Here is an 18,096-nt window from a genome sequence, read left to right on the forward strand (position 1 = left end):
CCTCCCTCCCCAGGGGATCAGGAGGAGGAGAAGCCTCAACCAATGGAGAAAACAGGTTTTGCTCTGTTGCTCCTGTGCGATTGAGCAAGCCTGGCAAAGCAAGTTGAGCTGCAGAAGGAAGCAAGAGAGAGGGAAAAGGAAGCAGACAAGAGCCAGTTGCTCGGGGGCCTGATAGGAGCCCTCCAAGGGCCTGATTCGCCCCCTCCCGGGCTGCATGTTTGACACCCCTGTTCTAGACCAATAACAGGCACACAGCAATGTGAATCCTTCATTTTGTGAAGCCCTCGTATGTGAGCAGGGGTGCTAACTTTTGATTTTAAAAAAAAAGAGGCACCAGAAAGGAAGGGGTGCAGGAGGGGGAGGGGAACAGGGCAGTTCTTGAAGGAATCCGGAAGTTCAGGGGTTGCTATCAGGAGGCACTTGGCAAAATTCAGCAGTAGAGCCAGGAGGTTAGTACTTTTGCAGTACTGGATATCATCGCGGCAGAACAGCATATCATTGAGTTGGCTTTGTTATTGCATCTGTATTGTACAAAAGGGAAAAGATGAGTATCAGGAGTAAATTTTAGTCTGCCAGCAATGCTTAGACATGTAACATGGTTTTGACCAGTGTTCCCTCTAAGCTGAGTTAGTGTGAGCTAGCTCACAGGTTTTTAGCTTCCAGCTCACACGTTTTTATCTTCGCTCATGAAAAGTGGCCCCGGAGCAAACTAATTTATACGCTAGCTCACAACGTCAATGCCAGTAGCTCACGAAGTAGAATTTTTGCTCACAAGACTCCACAGCTTAGAAGGAGTATTGGTTTTGACATAACGATCTGGTTGGCAATCCTACCTGTATTTATCTAGGTCACTTTTATTGCAGCCAATTACAAATTCAAAAACCACACCAGTGACATCTTATTGTGCCACAATGGTACGGATAGTGGGTAAGTGTGCTTCATTTTCTCTGAGTTCCCCACCTCCCCGTATGTTTAAAACAGTTCTGAGAATGTAGATTTACAATGGCTTCAGTTAGATTTCAGGGGAGTCCCACGACATATGATAGCAATAGAAACAAAGGCAAGAGATTGTGGTGCTCTCCTCATCCTATAAACTGAATTCTTACTTTCTCCTCTGAAGTTTTGAAATGGTCTTGCTTCATTCTCTGAGATGAGTATTCCGATTGCGCCCCCGTGTGGTGCGATTCTGATTTCTCGTTCTCTAGTTAAGACAATTGAGAGTGAAAGCACGTCCCACATGCCAGAAAAAAAAGAAAAAGAAAAGAAAAATCACCACATGTTTTGTAAATCTCCTCTAAGTTCATATGAACATATGAAGCTGCCTTATAGTGAATCAGACCACCCATCAAAGTCAGTATTGTCTACTCAGACCGGCAGCGGCTCTCCAGGGTCTCAAGCTGAGGTTTTTCACACCTATTTGCCTGGACCTTTTTAGTTGGAGATGCTGGGGATTGAACCTGGGACCTTCTGCTTACCAAGCAGATGCTCTACCACTGAGCCACCATCCCTTGGCTCTCCAGGGTCTCAAGCTGAGGTTTTTCATGCCTACTTGCCTGGACCCTTTTTAGTTGGAGATGCCGGGGATTGAACCTGGGACCTTCTGCTTGCCAAGCAGATGCTCTACCACCGAGCCACCATCCCTCCCCGACGTGCTTTTTGCTTAAATTGAAATGTTGGAAACTTGCTGTCACTGAAAATCTAATTTGTAGCCACTGTCCAGATGAATACGTATGCTTGAAGGTTGGCACTAATCCCGACGAAGGCTTCACAAGCTTCGATACATTCGGCTGGGCCTTCCTCTCCTTGTTCCGCCTCATGACGCAGGATTACTGGGAACGCCTCTATCAGCAGGTACAAGAGTCACGTGTTTTGTCTGTATTTTATAGGGTTCCCAGATTCCAGGTAGAACAACACCGCGTATCAGTAATTACAAAAAAGCACTACCACTGCAGTGCCAATATTATGTCCTTACTTCAAAATTAATCTTTAAAGACTTACACAATTCAAGAAAGTCTCAATGGGTGATAACAGACGGCCGGTTGGGAGGCATCCTGAAGCCTCCACACACTCCTCAGTGAAGTGCCTGTATCCCGTCTGCCAGGTGGCCGGGCACCTTCAGACGTGGAGGCTGCTCAGAAACTGGAAGGGCTGTTTCTTCCCCCAACAAGTTAAGAAGAAGAAGAATGGCAGATTTATACCCCGCCCTTCTCTCTGAATCAGGGACTAAGAGCAGGTCACAATCTCCTTTATCTCCACAACAGACACCCTGTGAGGTAGATGAAGATATTGGATTTATATCCCGCCCTCCATTCCGAAGAGTCTCAGAGCAACTCACAATCTCCTTTCCCTTCCTCCCCCACAACAGACACCCTGTGAGGTAGATGAAGATATTGGATTTATATCCCACCCTCCACTCTGAAGAGTCTCAGAGCAGCTCACAATCTCCTTTACCTTTCTCCCCCACAACAGACACCCTGTGAGGTAGATGAAGATATTGGATTTATATCCCGCCCTCCACTCTGAAGAGTCTCAGAGCGGCTCACAATCTCCTTTCCCTTCCTCCCCCACAACAGACACCCTGTGAGGTAGATGAAGATATTGGATTTATATCCCACCCTCCACTCTGAAGAGTCTCAGAGCGGCTCACAATCTCCTTTCCCTTCCTCCCCCACAACAGACACCCTGTGAGGTAGAAGAAGATATTGGATTTATATCCCACCCTCCACTCTGAAGAGTCTCAGAGCGGCTCACAGTCTCCTTTCCCTTCCTCCCTCACAACAGACACCCTGTGAGGTGGGTGGGGCTGGAGAGGGCTCTCACAGCAGCTGCCCCTTCAAGGACAACCTCTGCCAGAGCTATGGCTGACCCAAGGCCATTCCAGCAGCTGCAAGTGGAGGAGTGGGCAATCAAACCTGGTTCTCCCAGAGAAGAGTCCAGCATCGAGGCACTGCTGTTGAAGACGCAGCTGCGCTGGGCAGGGCATATTTCTAGGATGGAAAACCACCGCCTTCCCAAGATTGCCCTGTATGGCGAACTCTCCACCGGCCATCGAAATAGAGGGGCACCAAAGAAGAGGTACAAGGACTCCTTGAAGAAATCCCTTAGCACCTGTCACATCAACCATCACCAGTGGTCTGACCTAGCCTCAGATCGCAAAGCATGGAGGCACACCATCCACCAGGCTGTCTCTTCCTTTGAGAACACACGCATAGCTGGTCTTGAGAACCACTACACCAAACTGGCACCAAAAGGCCAGGGATATTATGCCTTCTGGCTGTTTTTGCTAAGGACCACTACACCAGACTGGCTCAAGTGCTCATGCGCTCAGTGCTCCCAACAGTTTTTAAAGGGAAAAAGGCAGAAACGGCTTGGGGTAGCTTCGCGCTTTCACTCAGTCAAGTCGCCTCGCATCCGCTCTGCCACTTTCAGATGCCAATGGGGCAACTGGCCGACGGATCAGAAATTTGCTACCACTTTGTAAGCGGTAGCTTTTTGAGCCAACCTGCGGAGGCCAGAGGATGGGGAGAGTGTGGGACAGGGATGGGCGGCAGATGTTGGTGTGTGGAAGGATTTTTGGGGTCGATTTCAGAGCCATCTCTGAAGAAGAAGAAGAAGAATTGCAGATTTATACCCTGCCCTTCTCTCTGAATCAGAGACTCAGAGTGGCTTACAACTTCCTTTATCTTCTTCCCCCACAACAGACACCCTGTGAGGTGGGCGGGACTGAGAGGGCTTCCACAGCAGCTGCCCTTTCAAGGACAACTCTGCCAGAACTATGGCTGACCCAAGGCCATTCCAGCAGCTGCAAGTGGAGGAGTGGGGAATCAAACTCGATTCTCCCAGATAAGAGTCCTTGCACTTAGCCACTACACCATACTGGCTTGAGTTGGCCCAAAGTGCCAGTCTGCAGTGCCAGATTAAACCCCGTGGAGGCCCCTAGGCAGTCGAAATCTCAGGGGCCCTCTTACAAATTGTCTCTGAGTTGGAGGGCCCACCCCGCCACCTGCAGCCCCAACTGAAACCTGAAGGCACCTTCTCAAAAGCCCGTTTTGACAAAGCTGTGGGGGGACAGGCAGAGAGATGCAAACTTGGCAACGATGCCACGCAAGTTGGGCAAAGTGTGGCTCAGTTGCTGGTTGCGTGTGCAGACTGGGAGGGCTGCAAGCAGGGGGGGAACTGGGGAGGAAAGCCAGCCCGGGGCCCCTAAAGGCATGGGGATCCATGGGCCAGTGCCTGCTTGGCCTAATTGTTAATCTGGCCCTGCCAGTCTGTAATCACCCAAAAATCCACTCTTCCTTAAGGACTGATTTGTTGGACTGGAAGAGTGAGGGCGTTTTCGCACTGACCTTACTCGGGAGTGACGTCCCTCTTCACCGCGCAGCGTCTGCACGGATTTCGCACTAATTGCTCCGCAGAAACCGGAAGAGCCGCAAAGTCCCGTGGCTTTTGCATCGCAAATGTAAACCGCCAAAAACCAGTTTACATTTGCGACGCAAAAGCCGTGGGACTTTGCGGCTCTTCCGGGTTCTGCGGAGCAATTAGTGCGAAATCCGCGCAGACGCTGCGCGGTGAAGAGGGACGTCGCTCCCGAGTAAGGTCAGTGCGAAAACGCTCTGAGTTTACTTGCTGAATTAGTGTAGCTTTGGGTTTTACTCAGCAGCTCCTGCTTCTGTATTGTTTGGACTGTATTTTCCCTGCAAGTGGAAATAGGTGGAAACTCTTTTGATCAACGCATTAAAACAAGGTTTATCGATGTGTACTTTCTGACTCCAGACCCTCAGAGCCGCTGGGAAGATCTATATGCTGTTTTTTGTGCTCGTCATCTTCCTGGGATCATTTTATCTGGTCAACTTGATCTTAGCGGTGGTCACGATGGCCTACGAAGAGCAGAGCAAGGCGACGATTGCTGAAACGGAGGCGAAAGAGAGGAAATTCCGCGAAGCCATGGAGCTGCTGAAGAAAGAGCACGAGGTCCGGTCTTATTCCTTTGCTAAGCCCCGTTTCCCACAAACGTTGCCTGTCGCAGGAGGTGCCAGACTTACGTGCCAAGAGAAATACGTTCATTAAGAAAATGATTATATTCTATCGCCTGAAAGTGGCCACCCATAGAGGGACTGGGTCATTATGGCTCTAAGTTGCTTCTTTTTCCAATTAACCCTTGCTGCTACCAGGTAGTTCTGCTACGCTTTTGCATCAGCTATGGGTTGTTAAGAACATAAGAGAAGCCATGTTAGATCAGGCCAATGGCCCATCCAGTCCAACATTCTGTGTCACACAGCGGCCAAATATATATATATACACACACACACTGTGGCTAATAGCCACTGATGGACCTCTGCTCCATATTTCTATCTAACCCCCTCTTGAAGGTGGCCATGCTTGTGGCCGCCACCACCTCCTGTGGCAGTGAATTCCACATGTTAATCACCCTTTGGGTGAAGAAGTACTTCCTTTTATCCGTTTTAACCTGTCTGCTGAGCAATTTCATCGAATGCCCACGAGTTCTTGTATTGTGAGAAAGGGAGAAAAGGACTTCTTTCTCTACTTTCTCCATCCCATGCATAATCTTGTAAACCTCTATCATGTCACCCCGCAGTCGACGTTTCTCCAAGCTGAAGAGCCCTAAGCGTTTCAACCTTTCTTCATAGGGAAAGTGTTCCAGCCCTTTAATCATTCTAGTTGCCCTTTTCTGGACTTTCTCCAATGCTATAATATCCTTTTTGAGGTGCGGCGACCAGAACTGCACACAGTACTCCAAATGAGACCGCACCATCGATTTATACAGGGGCATTATGATACTGGCTGATTTGTTTTCAATTCCCTTCCTAATAATTCCCAGCATGGTGTAGGCCTTTTTTATTGCAATTGCACACTGTCTTGACATTTTCAGTGAATTATCTACCACGACCCCAAGATCTCTCTCATGGTCAGTCTCTGCCAGTTCACAGTCATTCAGTGAGGAAAAAATCCTCTTAGGAGAAATGGACCCAGGTCACACTCGAGATGGGCTCCCCTGGGGGGTGGGGACAGTTGGTAGTTTGTCAAGTGGCAGCTAACTGCTGGTGACCCCAGCAAGGGGCTTTCAAGGCAAGTGAGAAGCAGAGGTGGTTGGCCGTGGCCTTCCTCCGCAGCATGTTCCTTGGTGGTCTCCCATCCAAGATTCATGGCAACCCCAGCATGGAGCTTTTGAGGGAAGGAAGAAGCACAGGTGGTTTGCCATCGCCTTCCTCTGCCCTCCCTTCCTTGCTGGCCCTGCCCGCCTTCCTTGATGGTCTCCCACCCAAGATTTATGCTAACCCCAACAATGGGGTTTTCAAGGCAAGGAGAAGCACAGGTGGTTTGCCATTTCTTTCCTCTGCAGGGTATTCCTTGATAGTCTTCCATCCAAGTGCCAACCCTGCTTAGAAGAAGACTGCAGATTTATACCCCGCCCTTCTCTCTGAACTCAGAGACTCAGAGCGGCTTACAATCTCCTATATCTTCTTCCCCCACAACAGACACCCTGTGAGGTGGGTGGGGCTGAGAGAGCTCTGACAGAAGCTGCCCTTTCAAGGACAACTCCAACTTCATGTAGAATTCACTGCCACAGGAGGTGGTGGTGTCTGTCTATCTATCTATCTATCTATCTATCTATCTATCTATCTATCTATCTATCTATCTATCTATCTATCTATCTATCTATCTATCATCTATCTATCTATCTATCTATCTATCTATCTATCTATCTATCTATCTATCTATCTATCTATCTATCTATCTATCTATCTATCTATCTACCATTGTGAAACACAGAGTGTTGGACTGGATGGGCCATCGACCTGATCCAACATAGCTTCTCTTACGTTCTTATGAGAGCTATGGCTGACCCAAGGCCATTCCAGCAGGTGCAAGTGGAGGAGTGGGGAATCAAACCTGGTTCTCCCAGATAAGAGTCCGCACTCTTACCCACTACACCAAACTGGCTCTCCAGCTTCCAAGATCTGACCAGATTAGGCTATACCATGCCATCATCTCTCCCAGTTATTACTTTTGAGAATTCTAAAAAGTGAAGGTTGTTTTTTTTAAAAAAAAATTTGAAAATTGCCTTTAATTGCAATTTTTGAAAAAACCATGTGCCTTGAATCTGATCCATCAGGGCTCTTGTTATGTTCTTAAGTTTTCTCAGAGCCCAGTGGAATAGCAAGGATTGAACCCAGGAACTCTTATAGGTGTGCCAGTTAGTTGTTATGCCTGGATAGGAGACTGGCCCTCAAAGTTACCCTGTCCAGAATAGAGGAATTCATGGTTGAAAATCAGCTGCCCCACATCAGACAAAGCAACTTTATTGCCAAACATTCTCAAGAATCTTCATGGGGCCCAAAAGCAAAATTAATTTGTGAATCACTTTGATAGCCAGTGGGAACACATGTCTCTGCTCTTGGGAAGTCAGTGTGCTGCATAGTAACAGTTTGGTTCCAAGTAAAGTGCTGTACAATTCTTAGTTCTGTGTTTCTACGTTCTAGGAATTAACCGCTAGAGAAGATGACAGCATCTCTCATAGTTCATTGGAAGCATCGCCCGCGGCATCCAAGGAGGTGAAAGAAAGAAGCAACAGAATGAAGAAAAAGATGTCTCTAGGGATGGAGGATTACGGAGAAGATCTAAAAATCCCTAAGTCGCAGTCTGTTGAAAGCCATCGCAAATCGGTAACTTGTGGCTTAAAGCCCTAAGTGCGCAAACTATTGCTTTAAAAACGTTTGATGTGATTTAACTCCTGTGACAAAGGATCTAAAGGACAGGAAAGAATTAAAAAGTGGTGTTTAGATGAAGAACTTTTCAGCGTCGGGAAAATAACAAGAGCAGAATCAAGGCTTTTTTTTGTAGCAGGAACTCCTTTGCATATTAGGCCACATTCCCCTGATGTAGCCAATCCTCCTGGAACTTACAGTAGGCCCTGTACTAAGAGCCCTGCAAGTTCTTGGAGGACTGGCTACATCAGGGGTGTGTGGCCTAATAGGCAAAGGCATTCCTGCTGCAAAAAAAAAGCCCTGAGCAGAATTATAACCACTGTAATCTTAAAACGAGCAATGGGCAGTTCAAAACCCTGCATGGCTCCAGATTGCTGCTGAGCGGGGCTTCCTGGATTAAGGGGCAGCTGTTCATGCACACAGTTTAAAGGAACCCCAAGCAGACTAGAACAGCCGTCATCTTAAAATGGGCAATTGGCAGAGCAAGACCCTGTGTAGCCTAGGGTTGCCAATCCCCAGGTGGGGGCAGGGGATCCCCCGGTTTGGAGGCCCTCCCCCCACTTCAGGGTCGTCAGAAAGCGGGGGGAGGGAAGGGAAATGACTGCTGGGAACTCTATTATTCCCTATGGAGATTTATTCCCATAGAAAATAATGGAGAATTGATCCGTGGGTATCTGGAGCTCTGGGGGGACTGTTTTTTGAGGTAGAGGCACCTAATTTGCAGTATAGCATCTAGTGCCTCTCCCCAAAATACCCCCCAAGTTTCAAAAAGATTGGACCAGGGGGTCCAATTCTATGAGCCCCAAAAGAAGGTGCCCCTATCCATTATTTCCTATGGAAGGAAGGCATTGAAAAGGTGTGCCGTCCCTTTAAATGTGACGCCCAGAACTCCCTTTGGAGTTCAATGATGCTTGTCACAGCCTTGATCTTGGCTCCACCCCTAATGTCTCCTGGCTCCACCCCCAAAGTCTCCTGGTTCCACCCCCAAAGTCCCCAGATATTTCTTAAATTGGACTTGGCAACCCTAGTGTAGCCCCACAGTGCTTCTGAGTGGGGCTTCTTGTGTTAATGAGTGGCTGCTCACTAGGGCTGCCAAGTTCCCATCGGAGGCAAGGGATCCCCTGCTTTGGCGGGCCCTAACCTGCCAGCAGGGAGGAGGCCACCAAGGGAATCCCTGCCCCCCCCCCACAAGAGTCCTGTTGCAACACAGCACGTGCAGCTCTCAGAAGTGATGTATCGTGCCGGGCACATTGTGTAGGGACGCTCTAGGAATTCATGTGAAATTCTATGGTTTCATGCAGGGATGCTCTAGCAATTTGGGGGAGAGGAGCTCTGCGGTACCATAGAGTTTTCTCACAAATTGCTAGAGTGTCCCTGTGTGAAACCATAGAGTTTTCTGCAAACTCCTAGAGTATCCCCGTGCAATGTGCCCTGCTTGATATGTCACTGCCAAGTGACGTCATCGCAGTGTGTGTGCACAAAGAAAGGTCCCACACCAGCAGCCATGGGGTACTTGGCAACCCTACCAATCACACACAAATAGCTTAGTGTGTTTAGCTATTAAAGGCTTAGGGAAATTCCCCCAGTGACATCACTCATCCTGCCCCACATACTGTGATCCTGGGCATAACAGGTAGGGTTACCAATCCCCAGGTGGGGGCAGGGGATCCCCCGGTTTGGAGGCCCTCCTCCCACTTCAGGGTCATCAGAAAGCGGGGGGGAGGGGAGGGAAATGTCTGCTGGGAACTCTTATTATTCCCTTTGGAGACGAATCCCATAGGAAATAATGGAGAATTGATCCGCAGGTATCTGGGGCTCCGGGGAGGCTGTTTTTGGAGGCAGAGGCACCAAATTTGCAGTAAAGGATCCAGTGCCTCTCCGCAAAATACCCCCAAGTGTCAAAAGGATTGGAGCAGGGTGTCCAATTCTATGAGCCCCAAAAGAAGGTGCCCCTATCTTTCATTATTTCCAATGGAGGGAAGAGGTGTACGGTCCCTTTAAATGTGATGGCTGGAACTCCCTTCGGAGTTCAATAATGCTTGTCACACCCTTGCTCCTGGCTCCACCCCCAGCGTCTCCTGGCTCCACCCCCGAAGTCCCCAGATATTCCTTGAATTGGACTTGGCAACCCTAATAACAGTGCCCTTGTGGATTTTTAAAAATGCCATTCCGCACCACTGCTTTGGAGCTGTGGGGGACCCAGTCACCATTTGTTATAAAACGAAAGATAGTTTGACCCTTATTTACCAGGCTGAGTTAGTGTGTTACGATGTGATGTGTTACAGTGCTGATGAGCTCCCGCCTTGCATTTGCAGAGCTATAAGGTTGCAGACTCTGGGTTTGGAAAGATTTGGAGACTTGAGGGCGGAGTCCAGGAGGGTGGCGCTTAGGTAGGGAAGAGACCTCAGCAGAGTGTCGTGCCACACAATCCATCTTCCAAAGCAGCCATTTGCTCCTGGAGGACTGGAAGAACTGAGTGCTCTCTAAAGTCTGGAGAGCAGCTGCAGTCCTAGATCTCCAGCCACCACCTGGGGGCTGGCAACCCTAGCAAAGCTACCATTTCTGAAGGCAAAGGGGTTTTTTTCCTTGAAGAGAAGGACGCAAAGCAGAAAGGGAAAGTTGCAAATGCCACAGTCAGTGTTTCTTCTAAGCGGAGTGAGCGTGAGCCAGCTCCCAGATTTTTAGCCTTCAGCTCGCACATTTTTGTCTTAGCTCAGGAAGGAGGACCCCAGAATACACCAATTGATGCAGCGGCTCACAACTTTAATGCCAGTAGCTCACAAAGTAGAATTTTAGCTCACAAGACTCTGCAGCTTAGAAGGAACATTGTCCACAGTGGGCCAAAAATCAACAGATATCCGAACTTCCATGACAGATGGAGAATGTCAGACTCTGGATCAATACGCCCTCTAAGCTGTGGAGTCTTGTGAGCAAAAATTCTACTTTGTGAGCTACTGGCTTTAAAGTTGTGAGCTACTGCATGAATTAGTTTGCACTGGGGCCATTTTTCCTGACCTAAGACAAACATGTGCGAGACAGAGGCTAAAATCTGTGAGCTAGCTCACACTAACTCAGCTTAGAGCAGGGGTAGGGAACGTTGGCTCTCCAGATGTTTTTTTGCCTACAACTCCCATCAGCCCCAGCCAGCATGGCCAATGGCTGGGGCTGATGGGAGTTGTAGGCAAAAAACATCTGGAGAACCAACGTTCCCTACCCCTGGCTTAGAGGGAACACCGCCCTGGATCAATCTTTTTCTCCTTTCCCCCCGTTGTGACTTCCTATAGGCTCTGTTCAGCCATAATTATGGTCCTAGCTCGAACCCGATGAAGCGCCGTCCCAGTCACGGAAGCGTGTTCAGCTTCCATATCTCCGGGCGCGAGGTGGGCTCAAGGCCCGACGGAGGGGAGGACGAGTCGAGCAGCACCGGGGAGGCCGAGATCCAGCGTGGTTCGTTTCTGGCTGCCCGGATGGGGAGACGGCCCAGCGTCCAAAGTCAAGTCAGCTACGGCCCTCATCCTGGGACTCCAAGCTACACTCAGCCCGGCAGGTGGACCCCGGGAGATGATTGCAACGGGATGGTCTCATCCTTGGGAGGAGGCGGCGTGAGGTCATTCAACACGGACCCCGTTGCTGGGGAAGGGCTGTTGCTTCCCCCAGGGAGGGGAAGCCATCGCAGAGGTGATCTGGTGAGTAGAAAATGTAAGCATCCGGGTGTGAGACTCCACATGTTCTCTTGCTACCATTGATTGTAGTGATCAGGGCTTTTTTGTAGCAGGATCTCCTTGGAATATTAGGCCACACTTCCCCGATGTAGCCAATCCTCCTGGAGCTTACAGGACTCTTAGTGCAGGGCCTACTGTAAACTCCAGGAGGACTGGCTACATCAGGGGATGTGGTCTAATACGCAAAGGAGTTTCTGCTATAAAAAAAGACCTGATAGTAAGAATCCATTGTTGCTGTATATGGCTGCTGGAAATTTAGAACGGAGATTATTTCGCCTGCAGCTTTTTATCTTTTGGATTTTTAAATGTGTGTGTGTGCGCGCACGCACACGCATGCACCTGGAAGTCATGTCAACCTCTGGTGACTGACCCCCTACTGGAGGATATTCAGAAAAGAGGCTGAATAAAGCCTGCCCGGGCCTCCCGGCTGCTGGTATTCCAAGGAAGTCACCCATCCGAGTACTTGCCAGAGTCCACCTTGCTTAACTTCCGAGATCTGATGAGACTGGACTATCCAGGTCAGGGTGCTTTTTAAAGAAGGTGGGACCTGAGGATCCTTTGGAATTACAGCTCCTCTCCAGACTACAGAGACCAGTTCCCCTGAAGAAAATGGATGCTTTGGAGGGTGGACTCTATGGCATTGCATGCATCCCACTGAGATCCCTGCCCTCCCCAGTCTCCATCCCCAAATTTCCATTGGACTTTCATGTACTCTGCTTGTTGCTTTAATGCTCCATGTTAAGTGGCAATAATATTGTGTACAATATAATAAGATCCAGGCTTTAGAGGAAACGAGCACCAGTCGTTTCCGACTCTGGGGTGATGTTGCTTTCACAACGTTTTCACGGCAGACTTTTTACAGGGTGGTTTGCCATTGGCTTCCCCAGTCTTTTACACTTCCCCCCACATCAAGCTAGGTACTCATTTGACCAACCTCGGAAGGATGGAAGGCTGAGTCAACCTTGGGCCGGCTACCTGAATCCAGCTCTGCTCAGGTCATGAGCAGAGAGTTCAGACCACAGTACTGTAGTACTGCTGCTTTACCACTCTGTGCCACGGGGCCGCTATAGACATTAGAGACATTTCAAAGGGAGATTAGAAAGAGAGACTGCTGAATTGCAACTTAAAACAATGCACCCTCCTGGACTGAATCGAGACCTAGGTTTCCTGTCTCATCATCAAGGCTGATTTCTCCCATGCCTGCATATCTCACACCTAATCCAATCATACCTGCTATGATGATTCATCCGCCATTGTCATTTGCCTGTTATTGTCATGGAGCATCTGAAATCACCCCACTCTCCAAGATACATGGGCAGATGGGCTCACGTTGCCACTGTATCTGAAGAGGTGACTCAAAGAAGCTCATACCCTACACATAAAAGTCATTAAGAAGCTGATAAAATAAAACATTTGATTAAATGTTTTAAGCAGGGGTGGAATTCTAGCAGGTGCTCCTTTGCATATTATGCCACACCCCACTGATGTAGCCAGTCCTCCAAGAGCTTACAATGCTGTTTTGTGTAAGCTCTTGGAGGATTGGCTACATCAGAGGTGTGTGGCCTAGTATGCAAAGGAGCTCCTGCTAGAATTCCACTCCTGGTTATAGGAAGCTTAGAGAATCAGGGTTTGTCTTGTCTTCAGCATTTGCCATTGCATTAGCAGCCATGCTTGTAAAAAAGGAAAGTGTGAGACCTCCCATAACTATATTGTTTCCTTCCATCAGCCGACTCCTTCATACGATGAAGCCAACAAGATACTTCAGGCCCACCGTCTATCAGTGGACCATTATAATCAGCCGCTCCAGAGAGAAAGGGCAGCGAGCGCGGTCAGCGTCATTACCAGCGCGCTGGAAGGTAGAGCTGCTCTTATGTTGCATATTCAGAGACGCTTGATATACGGAGGATCGAGCTAAACGATACATGTGATGTGAACTGAGTGGGAGGCTCCCTGACCCAGCTCTCAGTCACACGTACCGTTGGGAGACTTATTGGTCAAAGTGCCGATTCCTCTTGCAGGAAGGTGAGCACTGTGAGAGAGGAAGAGGGCCTTCAATCTTCCCTCTTTTCTTAGTCGTCCCCTGTGCAAGTACCAGTCGTTTCCGACTCTGGGGTGACGTTGCTTTCACAACGTTTTCACGGCAGACTTTTGACGGGGAGGTTTGCCATTGCCTTCCCCAATCATCTACACTTTCCCCCCAGCAAGCTGGGGACTCGTTTGACCGACCTTGGAAGGATGGAAGGCTGAGTCAACCTCGAGCCGGCTACCTGAAAACCCAGCTTCCGCCGGGGATCGAACTCAGGTCGTGAGCAGAGCTTAGTCATAGGAGTGTCTGTTTTAGGGCTGTCAATTCCCAGGTGGGCAAAGACAAAACAACCAACTGTGAAAACGGTAATGAAAGAAATCCAAAAGCTTAATAACCATTTAGCAAATGCTTAAAGCAAAACAATACTAATATCTCAAATACTGCAAATTAATTGCAAACACCCTACAATTTCAATAGTAAATAACCCAAAACAACAATCTTATTCATTCAAGTTCATTTAAAGGCGTCCATTTCTGACTTTTTAAACTCACAACGATTCACCCGCTCCGACGGGCTGAATTAAAGTGCTGGTGCTCCTAATATGGCCATGCAGAAAAAGGTTCCTATAGTTTCCACATTTTTGTTAATCATCCAAATTCATGGCTTCCAGTGTTCATAAATGAACTTTTTGCACCCAAAGCTGAAGTGGGTATGATATAAGCCTCTGACAGGAATGCGCCTTTACTTCTGTTTCTGGGAAAACACTTGAACATATGAACATATGAAGCTGCCTTATACTGAATCAGACCCTTGGTCCATCAAAGTCAGTATTGTCTACTCAGACTGGCAGCGGCTCTCCAGGGCCTCAAGCTGAGGTTTTTCACACCTGTTTTCCTGAACCCTTTTTTGGAGATGCCAGGGATTGAACCTGGGACCTTCTGCTTCCCAAGCAGATGCTCTACCACTGAGCCACTGTCCCTCCCTTCTTCAGAGAGGCATATCCCAGTGCAAAGGTTCTTCCGCCAGTCACTTGTGCACTGTAAAATTTCGTTGTACTGTCGCTCCAGTTAAAACAGCATTGAGAGAAGACTGATGAAGGGTTAAACCAACGAAACTGTAGGAAATCCAGGAAATACGGTCTGTGCAGAACGACACCCCTGTCTTCACCCAGATTCCAGACTGTGAGAAGCAGCTGAAGGCAGTGCCTCTGAGATGCACTTTAGGAAAACAGACTGGGGGAGCACTGTGAGGGTGTTTGTTCTATTATTTTGCTGTATGGACTTGTTATTTTGCTGTATTGTTAAACCGATTGCCCTAAAAACAGGAGTTTGGGGAATTTAGCATGTGGGCAATTAAGGCACAGTGAGATCTTGAGAATCTATATATACAGAAGGTGTCAGCTTTGGAAATTACCCAATAACAAAGAGATTTGTTCAAATAATCAATGGGGTTTATTATAAAGTATAGGCAAAACACACAAGAGCATAAAATCACACAACAGTCATACAGTCTAATAAGAACAGAGTTAAAATAGACAGAGGTAAACACGAGGGGAAACAAACAGGGTGATAATTACCTATCGTAGTCTTCGAGGAAGGCTCCAATGGCGACGAAAGCGGGAACGGGGGAGATGGCCCTCAACTGATCAGGTATCGGGGGTGTATCTAAACAGCAGGGTAGGGGTACTGTCAGATGCCCACGTGTGAGGAGTTGGGTCAGAGGTTATAAGGTTATATTTAAGGGGTAGGAGGTCCAGGGGATTATGACACTGGGTCAGATGGGACATGATGCTGTACCACATGGTGTATTACCTCAGGAAAACGGGAGGCTCCAGAATGACAGTTAGGGCATGGCATGGGTGGAGGTAAGGGTGGAGGTGATTAAACAAGCTATCCAAACTTATCTAAAGGTGACAATAGAGAGCCAAATTGGTACCTAAGGTGACACCCGATTTATACAAAGAACTTTGGCCCTAGGTGAAGCAGGTCTTCCTCTTCTGCTCTTCTGGCTAGCACCGTCCATTGTCTGAAGTTCCGTTTGACAAAGACTTGGGCGGTCTGGCAGGGTCCACGCCTAAGCTGAGCTTGATGTAACAGCTGTTGAGTACGTGAGCCTCTCACTTCTCTGTCATGAAGTCTGGCACTGCAGGAAGATGGTCGCTGATGATGTTAGCCTACCAACACGGCTTTCATGGTCAAGGCTGGAAACCGCTTGCCCAGACAGTTTTTGGCGACACTACTTCTCCCACTGCAACGGCCGAGATGGTGCACGCACGGAGCGGCTGGAAACCCATCTGTACTTCTGGCTAGCACTCGTCCAGAGATATAGAGTGCTGTTGTAACCCTGAGGCTGTTAGTATTCACATAAGTCTCTTATAAAATGGTAGATAAAACCCACGTTTCACAGCAGAGGTGTGTGAGTTGAATCTCCAGGCACCCTGGCAACCAAACGGGTGATTACGATGTCCGTATATAACAACAACAAGCCTTTATTGTCATAAAACAGATTTAGCAGTACAAATAACAATATAAGTAATATAAAATGCTGGATGATATGTCCATATATAACTGAAATTAGGGGTCTCTTGCTCACAGTATGGACTTCCATATATGCTCAGGAGGTCTTTATGTTTGGCCTCCCAACATCTGTTGGCCATCCCCGGCCCAAAAGACGCCCACCTTGCCTCAACTAGGGCCAGGGCTTTTTCAGTCCTGGCCCCGACCTGGGTGAATCAGCTCCCTACAGAGATCTGGGCCCTACCTGGCTTATTAGCCTTCCGTAGGGCCTGTAAAACGGAGCTGTCCTGTCAGGCTTTTAGTTGAGGCTGCGGGCGTCTGTTCTTGGTCTGGTTGGCCTCCCCTATCGGCACTGTCACCTGTGTTACAAAATTGGTTATCACCTGCTATCTCTATGAGATATCATGATGTGAGGTGGCCAGGCTGGGCAATATGTGATGTCATGGTAAACTTCTCTAAGTGCTGTTGAGTTGTCTGTTTTAAAAATGTTTTTATTGTATTTTATTGTTTTATCACATGTTGTACTCCGCCCTGAGCCCTATGGGGAATGGGCAGAATAGAAATATACTAATATAAATAAATACATAAATAAATAAATAAATAGATGATAGATAGATAGATAGATAGATAGATAGATAGATAGATAGATAGATAGATAGATAGATAGATAGATGATAGATAGATAGATAGATAGATAGTGCTCTCTCTCTCTCTCTCTCGGCTTGGCTTCGCGAACGAAGATTTAAGAAGGGTGCAATAGTCCACGTTTGCTGCAGGCTCGCTGGTGGCTGACAAGACCAATGTGGGACAGGCAGGTCCGGCCACAGCGGCTGCAGGGAAAAGTCTGATTTAGGGTTGGTCCTGTAGCAGTGCGATTCTTCCTCAATCTCCTTTTGTCCTCAAGACCAGCTATGCGTGTGTTCTCAAAGGAAGAGACAGCCTGGTGGATGGTGTGCCTCCATGCTTTGCGATCTGAGGCTAGGTCAGACCACTGGTGATGGTTGATGTGACAGGTGCTAAGGGATTTCTTCAAGGAGTCCTTGTACCTCTTCTTTGGTGCCCCTCTATTTCGATGGCCGGTGGAGAGTTCGCCATACAGGGCAATCTTGGGAAGGCGGTGGTTTTCCATCCTAGAAATATGCCCTGCCCAGCGCAGCTGCGTCTTCAACAGCAGTGCCTAAATGTTTGTTTACACACTTTTTGTGTGAGAGTGATAATTCAACCGGTGAGGTTTTGAATGATATATTATGCTCTAGTATAAGGCTGGAAATCTCACTGCTACATTAAATCTCTTCCCTTGAAACTCACTGGACTTTAAAAATGACATAACTTTGATTAGATCAGGCCCTCATTTCCATAATGTTTGTTTTGTGTATAAGAAGATAACTCAATTTATTTTTTTTGTTGGTCAGAACTTGAAGAATCCAAACGGAAGTGCCCGCCCTTCTTGAATGATCTTGCCCGCAAATACCTCATTTGGAACTGTTGCCCACTGTGGGTGAAAATCAAGACGAAAGTGAACGCATTTGTTTCGGATCCTTTTACTGACCTCGTGGTCACCCTTTGCATTGTGGTGAATACACTTTTCATGGCCCTAGAGCACTATCGAATGACCACTGGTTTCAAGACCATGCTCTCAACGGGCAACACGGTAAGAGAATTTTGGCCAATGAGATATCAGCAGAAAAATCCTAAAAATTTTCTGCTGAGCAAACTTCCAAAGGATACTTTTCCGTTGCTTGGGCAACGTTCCAGTCAATCGCTGCAAGCCTGTTTCTCAGCTACTCAGGCTAAGGGCCTGAGTCCGTCACACATGTGGTAAGCCCCTTGGCACCAGTGTTCCCTCTAAGCTGAATTAGTGTGAGTTAGCTCACAGATTTTAAGCCTACAGGTCACACATTTTTGTCTAAGCTCAGGAAGGATGACCCCAGACCACACTAATTTAATCAGTAGCTCACAACTTTAATGCCAGTAGCTCACAACTTTAATACTAGTAGCTCACAAAGTAGAATTTTTGCTCACAAGATACTGCAGCTTAGAGGGAGCGCTATTTTTAGAGAGTAGGGTTACACAAATTTTAGTATATCTTAGATGTTAAACTTAAC

The 18,096-nt window shown here is 47.8% G+C and overlaps 1 protein-coding gene across 1 annotated transcript in view; it reads left to right on the forward strand.

Annotated features, from left to right (window-relative positions):
- LOC132578352 (sodium channel protein type 5 subunit alpha-like) overlaps positions 1-18,096 on the forward strand; it is a 111,261-nt gene that overhangs the window by 54,971 nt on the left and 38,194 nt on the right. The window contains exons 23-29 of the mRNA XM_060248296.1: positions 864-927; positions 1,710-1,851; positions 4,774-4,971; positions 7,503-7,685; positions 11,012-11,413; positions 13,176-13,305; positions 17,404-17,642. Of these exons, the coding sequence (XP_060104279.1) occupies positions 864-927; positions 1,710-1,851; positions 4,774-4,971; positions 7,503-7,685; positions 11,012-11,413; positions 13,176-13,305; positions 17,404-17,642 (1,358 nt within the window). The remainder of the gene's footprint in view (positions 1-863; positions 928-1,709; positions 1,852-4,773; positions 4,972-7,502; positions 7,686-11,011; positions 11,414-13,175; positions 13,306-17,403; positions 17,643-18,096) is intronic.

This window comes from Heteronotia binoei, chromosome 10 (genome assembly GCF_032191835.1).
Source record: "Heteronotia binoei isolate CCM8104 ecotype False Entrance Well chromosome 10, APGP_CSIRO_Hbin_v1, whole genome shotgun sequence".
In the NCBI taxonomy this organism is placed as follows: domain Eukaryota; kingdom Metazoa; phylum Chordata; class Lepidosauria; order Squamata; family Gekkonidae; genus Heteronotia; species Heteronotia binoei.